This window comes from Rutidosis leptorrhynchoides, unplaced genomic scaffold (assembly GCF_046630445.1).
Source record: "Rutidosis leptorrhynchoides isolate AG116_Rl617_1_P2 unplaced genomic scaffold, CSIRO_AGI_Rlap_v1 contig18, whole genome shotgun sequence".
Lineage (NCBI taxonomy): Eukaryota > Viridiplantae > Streptophyta > Magnoliopsida > Asterales > Asteraceae > Rutidosis > Rutidosis leptorrhynchoides.
In genome coordinates, this window is record NW_027266429.1 from 119,635 (window position 1) to 128,307 (window position 8,673).

The 8,673-nt window shown below is 37.0% G+C and overlaps 1 protein-coding gene across 1 annotated transcript; it reads right to left on the reverse strand.

The window, feature by feature from the left end:
- Positions 1-208: 208 nt before the first annotated feature.
- Positions 209-8,308, reverse strand: LOC139881653 (protein TONSOKU). The gene is given in 20 exon segments (XM_071866098.1): positions 209-702; positions 791-908; positions 1,278-1,451; positions 1,531-1,651; positions 1,749-1,815; positions 1,905-2,009; positions 2,218-2,330; positions 2,907-3,018; positions 3,161-3,281; positions 3,375-3,475; positions 3,776-3,892; positions 4,065-4,212; positions 4,406-4,639; positions 4,802-4,837; positions 4,839-5,322; positions 5,506-5,604; positions 5,812-5,903; positions 6,139-6,315; positions 7,096-7,893; positions 8,036-8,308. Coding segments are annotated over 20 exon segments (3,984 nt in total).
- Between the last annotated feature and the right edge of the window lie 365 nt (positions 8,309-8,673).

Sequence of the window (8,673 nt, forward strand, 5' to 3'; positions counted from 1 at the left end):
TCCACGTCATCACTCTCTAAATGCACGGTTATTTTAACGAGTTTTTGTGAATATATATACCCTTTTGTTATAACTATATATTTATTGTCATTAATTAATGTCTAAAGTTGTCCTTAATGAGTTAGGCAGGATAAATACACGATATAAATTAGCATGCAATAGATAAACGACACATTTTCGGACGATTAGTATCTTTCTGCTTGAAAAATTAAGCCTTTCTGCAGCATGGTTTTACTCTACAACACTGATTTCCTTCCATTGAGAAATGAACTATTTGGTCTTTAACGTGTCTCCTAGCCAAACCAACTCTTATTCCTAATGACCAAGATGTGTACAAAGTCTCCGTCGACTCTGTGCTGAAGCCATTGTCGCTAAGATCCAGGAATTGCAAATTGTTTGCCCTTTCAATGGCATTCGAAAGCTCTTGAATATATTGGTATTTAGAGTTCCTTTGATATGAGCTTGTGAAAATGTCATCTAGTGAAGAGACAATTGTTTCTACTTTCTCAGCTTCATCTTCACTGTCGGCAACTTCAAGCTGATCGTATTCTGGATTAAGATCACTTAAATTAGGTTGATTGTTGTCAGGTTTGGAGATTGTTGGCGATGACTCGGTCAAGGTACTCAGTTTAGGTTCATTGAGATGTTGCATATCCAGAACAGCATTATCGGCAAGATTGAGCTCTTCTAAACTGTTTTTCTCTGTTTGAGCAAATGAATTTCATTGTTAGAGAAAGACTTTAAAAGCAACAGATTGGGAAAAAAAAGGAGCTGCGTAGGTATTTCGGACCTGTCAATGCCTGAATTATTTGAAGAATCCCGGGAAGTCCCAAACGACACTTGTTCAGGATCAAAACTCTGATAGAAGATTTCTGGTTTATGAGCATTGTTGATATTGCATTGCTACCCTGTGTTCATACTTACAGTCAGCTTTCATGGAAAACAATCACAATGAGATTAAAATAAGGGGAAATTACAAAATATATCAAGGATTATGTCAAAAATACTTTGCTGTATCTTGGTTGAAAATCTACAGTTTGCCCCTATTTTATCAACTTTGACTGTTAAAATAAGGTGAAAAGACTGAATAACTTCATAGAAAAGAACAAAACTAGACCAAAATTTTAAAGAGTAATAATTTGATAACATCAAGAAAACTATGACAGTCAAGTGTTGCATCATGTCTCATGTTTTCCCGAATCCCAATGCACTCAAAACATATGAATCATTAGTAAAAAACAAGGTTGTGTGATTGGAAGTTGATAAGGTAAACGCACCTCTTGCATCAACGTGTTACCACCAAGGTTGAGCTCTAGAAGGCAATGTATTGGAGTGGCACTAGAATAAAGTTTATGAATGTACATAGATGTTAGTCCACAACATGACAGGTCCAGTTTCACAGACTCTTGCTCTCCACTGAGCAATGGTTCTGTTATTTGAAGTGCCCCATCCTGGCAAGTAAAATAAAAAAAATTTAAAAAGTGATAGCATTTGCAGAGTTTAATCACAGAGCGATGAAGGATCACTTACGGTTCCGATGCCAGTTCCCCCGGCCATTAATTGTGATAGACATTTGGTTTTAGCAAGTTGGCAAATGCTATCAACAACAGTCTTGGTTAGCTTTAACCCGTTGAGATTTAGCTCCGAAAAACTGCATGGGAAAATATTATTCAAAAACAGTTGGACTGATTATAATCATCGCTAAAGTTATGAAGGAAAACAAGAACGTGTATTATATAACTTCGAACCTTCTCAAACAGGAAAGTTTAGCTAACAGATTGTTGAGAGTATTTCCCGAGACGGGGTTGTTATGTCCTGTGACGTAGTAATGTAAATAGATAGTAAAATGGCAATTTATAGAGAGAATAGATCTTAATCACTTAAAAGTCAATTGCATTATATACCTATGGACAGATGTGCAAGTACAGAACCAGCGTAAAGGGAATCAGCAACTTTTTGAATTGTTCTGGATGTGATTGAACAGCGCTCTATGTTCAAGCTGTAAAGGGCTAAAAACAATGCTCACAAATAAGCTGATAGTGAAAGAAAGAAACCAGACACAGGTGCAGTAGAAGACTAGTTCTAGTCATACTACATAGTACGGGTTACTTGATGCAGAACATGTAAAGGGAAAATAATGCATCTGCGGTTAGACAAATATTGTAGAAATTGCGAGTCTACCAAGTAGAGTAAGCAAGACGTAGAATTATATTTTACCTTTGCAATTTTCCAAGATTGTTGAAAGGTAAGATCCACAAGAATCAGTAAGATGATTTCCAGATAAATTAAGCACTTCCAGTCGAGCAAAGAGCACAGGGCATTCACATATCGGAAAAAAAAAAAAAAACAGATATCAGGCATATTCCCAACTACATTTGTTAATATGTTTAAAACTCCATATCGATTTGTTGGGCCTGAATAGAATTCAATCAAGTTTTTGTTTCACCCAATAAACGAATTATTAATTTTCCTATCCATGGGATCACCCACTTGAAGTATTCACATACGTGACTAAAGTTCCAACAGTCATTTATGTTCTCTAGAATGTTCCTTGCTAACCAATTTTCCAGGGAGACTCCTGGATTAGGTCCAACGAAAAGATGTTTTACCAGAATAACATCACTTCCTCTTCATGTTACTCCAGAATTCAATGGGACCTGCTCTATTTCAATGAACGCAATTGAAAACTAGTCATAGACATGAAAGAACTTTCTTTCTGAAACCTTTTGGTAAAAAGCTCTCCCCGAATTTCCAAACATGAGCTAATAATTATCATCATGCATAGTTTAAAATTTTCATAAAGGTACATGACTAAAAGAATTATAGTTCATAAAATTTAAAATAATACTAGAGAATTTTCAGAAGAATTATCGCACAAAAGATAATTGGCATGCATGATATCAACCTGAAACAGAGCAGTTGGACCAAATCGGTTGCAGTGCAGATCCAACGTCAAATCACCATAACTTTGACCGGATGACGTGAAAATTTGTTTAAGTTTCTCCATCGTTCCATTTCCTGAGAGATGGTAAACCAATACAGAGCTACATAAGCAATATTATTGCCATTGTATGGAATTATGAAAAGAAAATTATTGTTGCAGTCCAGACACAGTTCATGAAAAGCTGAGTTATAGATGAACAAGAAGCAAATAAGGTACCAAGTAAATTGTGAGAAAAATCCAGCATTGCAACTGTTTTGCGCATAAGCAGCGCATTCAATAAGGGAGTTACTGAAATATCTTGCAATTCGCAGTTGGAGGCAGTGACTTCATCCTCTACCTGGTAAGAAGAGGTAAAGGGAAATCATACAGTGTAATTTGGAGCCAGAAGAGTATAAGTGTTTAAAAGAATGAGTTTAACTACTTTTCTTACTTCTGAGTTGTATAGCCTTCTAAGCAACTTCATATTGGGTGCTTCATGCAATTCCTTACAGTAGTCAATATAAAGCTTCATCAAGCTTTTTTGTATCCATCCTGCAATGATAAAGAAGGAAATTTCTGGAGCATGTGATTACACTTTCAGTAATACCAGCTTCAAACAGGAAGCAGTTACCAGATGAATTATCATGTTACACAGAGCCTTTTGCAGCCATCAAGTTAAGGAAACTTGCAATTACACAAGAGCAACAAGTGTGTGTATAGAACATTATGCATGCTAAATTCAAGATTGTAATTTAAAGTGTGAGTGTAGAAGAGACCAAGCGAAAAGCTACTGAGCGATAACCTATTAGGTGCAATGAATTTCAAACTAGCAAACCCAAGTTCAAATAATACCATCAACAGAAACTTCGACCAATACTTCGCCAGGATGCTCCTTCAAAGTATCAAACTCTTCGAAGGATTCAAGATCTCTTCCGCCACACTTCATATGCTGAATGATGGGCAAAAGACCTGCAGAAAAAAATCCACATATTAAACTGCACCACTAAACTTTTTCCCCAAGGAAACATTAAAGTGCAATTTGCTCGCCTATTCTTTGAGAATAAAAACATTTTTTATTGGTTTTAAGACATGGTGACATGGTCCATCAAATGCAATACCAAGAAATGAGACAGCAGCCTACCCTTTGATCTCTTCTCTTCAGGAAGTTGCACATAGTAAAAGCAAGCTAGATCAACCTTCAAAGCTTCCATGCTCAACTTATCACCAACCATACATAAGCAAGGGTCCACACGTACACGGTATTCATCAATTTGGAATGTAATACATTTCTGCAATTGAAAGAACATATCCAAGGTAAGGAAAATGCTAACAAATCGAGCAACAATTGAAAAGAGAAAAAAAGGAGATGGTATGCATATTTTGGAACTTGCTACAGTAATTTCTGAGAATAGAATATGTGCTAAAATGTCCCCACACGATTGAGAAGAGTTGGTAGTTTTGTGGAAATAGAAAATCACTCACGTCATTATTATCAACAGAGCCACATAAATTCGAGGAGAAAGCTTTATGTTTATCCAGTGGACCTTTGGAGACTGAGTGATCAATATCACATCCAGAACCACTTCCAGCAAAATCAGACAAAATAGCTGGTTCTTCTGTCCTAAAAGGTTTTGAAACTTTGCCATTTGAATCAGCTGTTTTTGGACTCATTGAACAAGAACTGTCGGTACACTTTGAAGCATCTGCCAGTTCATCCTGCTACAATAAAAAGAATTAAAGTTTGCAGGCACTAACTTGAAAGCAGAAGATTAAATCATCAATACCTTAAATCTAAATGCAGGAGTAGCGGGGCTTTGTCTAATCTTTACTGCAAAGCAGATAACAAATATGTGAGTTGTTAGACTTAGATCTAAAGACATAAATATTAAAGTGCAAGTCAAGCAACGATCGAAAACCCACATTCATTAGAAGTAGCAACACACTCAGCAGGATGTTTATGAAGCTCCCCATTCCGATGTTCCACCTCATCAAGCGAGTCAGCTTCATCATCAGAAAGAACTACACGAACACGCTTACGTCCAATAACTGTCTGCTGACTACTTGTTGGTTTGGTTAAACTTTGGGGTGAAGATTCTGTTGGCTTAGCAGAAGCAGTGCATTGTTCTAACACTGCAGTCTTTGTCTTCTGGGAGTTTTTACCAGACTGTTTAAGGAATATCAGAGGCACGTCAACATTCAAGTCCTCAACACAATCAAACGAATTGGCTCTACCAGAAGTGGACTTGCTCATCTCTGCTTGGTAGCTTCCCCTTGACTTATATGCTGATAAATTATCATCACCTTCTGTATCAGTTTCTGAGCAGCAAACCGGGCCCTCTTTAAGCTCTTCAAACTCCCTATTCCTTGCTTTCAATTGGTCAATTTGAACTTGCAACGTCCTACATAGATGGAAATTTTCCTTCAAGAAGTTGAAAAGTTTATACCAGCAACAAATAAGTTTGATAGACTACCACCATCAATTTAAACTATTTCAGATATCAATAACTAATATAATCCCTTTTTTATCCCCAGTAAATAGCTAGTCACAAGCAGAGTATCCGCTAACTTAAACCGAATTTAACCTGGCAATCTCCATATTGTCAAATCGTATCATGTGGCAGTAATGCATATTCTGTAATGCAGAGAGCTGAACAGATAGAAGGTTGGCTTCACGAGAAATCCTGCAGATTCGATAAGATGGGAAGCAGATCATTTAGCACATTTGTAATCTTGAGAAAAGAAACCATTAAGGCAAAATTTTAGGAAATAATAAAAAATTATGCAGTAAACAAGATATATGTGCTTCTTATATATACACATAATAAACCTAGTAATAGAAGATATTAAATAAATAGATGTCACTAAAATATCAGAATGAAATTAATTACCTGTAGCCCTCCTCGAAGGCATCAAGTGCTCCTTTTGAATCTCCATCCGAGTCTAAAGCATTGCCAATATTAACTTTTGCTAATGCTTGACCCTGAAGTCAACAAATACTTTAGTAAGAAATTAAGAATTTATTAAATATAGTTCATATCTAAAGCAAAGCAAGCTGGAAGATGAACCAGCTACTGTGACTGAAAATGTGTCGACATTCGACAATGGTGACATCTTAAATTGAGACCAACAAAATAAAATGGCTCCCAGAAGCAGCTTTATGCTACCCTCTGAAAAAACAGGTAGAAATCATATATCGGTGCAACCGCAGATCTTACCTCCACATTGCCGATCGATTTGAACATTTCCAAACTCTTTGTGTACCATTTAATGGACTTTTTGAAATTTCTCAGCTGCTGGTATGATTCGCCAATTGTCAAATATGTGTCCCCCTGCTTTTCCTTGTCATAAAGCTCACTTGCTATCCTCTTCTTCCGTTTTGCAAATTCAAGGTGCTAAGAGAAATAATTTGATGAACTTAGTTTGATAACAAACACTATCTGAGACTTAAAATCCATAATGGCAAGCCCCTTTTAAGTGTAGAAACTAGCAACCATAGCAGCTTTGGAGCTTAATTACAAAATTGAGAATAAAGGTCGTATACAGGCAATTAGATTGGGTTAATTTATCTCAATTCTGAAATGTGAGGCCCCTTAATACTAGATTTGGTCCTTGTTTCATTACATAATGTTAATTTGTGCTGTACTACATCAAATTTATCAGCTTTTAGTCAGAAGCCAAGGGAAATCCAGTGATTGTATTTCATTTCTCTAGCAGCAGTACAAGACTTAGTAATCTTTACAAGTTCAAGCTAACTTCACTCATCCAATAAATATTTCATCCTTTACTTTCTAGAAGTACTCAGTCTTAAAAATAATACCAGTAACCTTCACAAAAATAACAAATCTGGAAAAAAAAAGTCACCTATTTTGCTAGGATAATTTTAAGTCTACTCAGTCAAATGACGAAGAGAATATATCGTCAATGCTTAAAAGGGATTAACGCAATCTAAAGAAGGAGGAAAAAAAAGGCAAGACATGTCAGAAAGAAATTCAGAAAAGAATGCAAACAAAAGGATGTATTTGATGAAACAACTAATTTGCACCCTTAAAGCTTTTCATATGGCTTATATGAAAATATAGATGCATTTAGAAATATATAGTCCACATGAGATATTGACAATGCTGATTAAAGAGTTGAAGCACAAAGAAAAATTGTTTCTTATGGAAACGTACCTTTCGCCAAGCACAAATCAGCCTTGACTTTTCAATTAGAATATCAAGAGATGCATTCTGCTGCCGCAAACATTTCCGCTCAAGTGATGTGCCTTTTGCAGAACCCATATTTCTTGTTAGTTTCTTTAAATTCTGATCCTCTTTCTTCAGCTCCTCCAATACTTCTTTAGCGTTTTTTGCAGTTTCAATATTTTCATGAATCTGCTCAACTAAACCATGTTCATCTTCCATAGATTTTGCCAGACGAAGAGCCTTATCGTAGCACAAAATTGCCTCCTCATACTTTTGAACTTTGTAGTGCAAGACGCCGAGATTGATATACCCTTTCGCCTCACCTTGGCAATGTCCAATTCTCTTGCAAATCATGATGTCCTTCTCAATGTGCTCTCGAGCCTTGTCCCACACTCTAAGCTCCATGTAAACAGTTCCAAGGTTGTTATGGAGCCTACTGCGCCCGTCATCGTCTTCTGCAACTTCTTCCTCGTCACATATTTCTAGTCCTCTATTAAGGATTTTCTTCGCCTCTTCAAAATTATCAAGTTCATGTTCAAGCATCCCAATATTATTATGGGCATCAATATATTCCTTGAGAAAAGAACATTTATGATTCGGTGGGTTCTCTTTGAGAGTCTGAGCAAGCTTCATGGCAGACTTGAAATACTTTTTGGCATTCCGAACAGCATCATGGTCGTCTTCATCTCGTAGGAGCATTTCATGATAAGTACGGCCTAGTTGGGTGCTAGCTCTCTGCTGCTCAACAAGATCATCGGCATCCTTGGCAAGTTCTAAGTGCTTTTTCTGCAGGTATGCAAATAGTTACAAGCTCAGAACATCAAAGGGAATTGCATACTTCATGAGGAAAAACCAATGGGTTTCCAATCGTTTGCTCACAATGTCATGGGAAAAAAAAATTGAGTTATGAGAATTGCATACACAGTACCTGAAAATACAAGGCTTCCTTGAAGTGCTCAAGACGGAGATAAACTTCACCGAGTGCTTGACAAGTTGGGAGCAGGTGCTTTTGGGGCAAATACTCGACGGAGATTTCGTAATCGATACGGAACCATCTGAGAGCTTCCACGTACTCACCTCTGCTCTTCAAGATGTCGCCGGTCACGTTCGCCCACCGCGCCTCCTCCTGTCGATTCCCTTCCTCCTTTGCGCTCCTGTAGGCGCGCTTTGCTGCGATTAGCCTCCCGTCGTCGATTGGCATCGGTATAGAAGATAACGGAGAGATTGAAGAAAGCAACACCGACAATAATACGGAGAGAAGAAAATGAATTTAGATTCGGATATGATCAATTTCGGTCTTTTGAAATACTAAATTAAAAAGAAAGCGCCAAAATGGAAGTTCCCGCCTAATTTTTTGGTTTTCTTTTGAGCCGATTGGCTAAATGTGAAATTAGACCGGTGATTTCTATCGAGTCGAAATTCTGATTTACCTTTTTCTCTTGAACCACTTATGATATTGTGGGTTGATTTATTTAGTTTTAATTCATTGTTAGTACTAACGGTTTTTCTATATGGTGCTGCTATTGGCTTGGCCATAGCCACAAACTACAAAGGAAGAATGGGAAA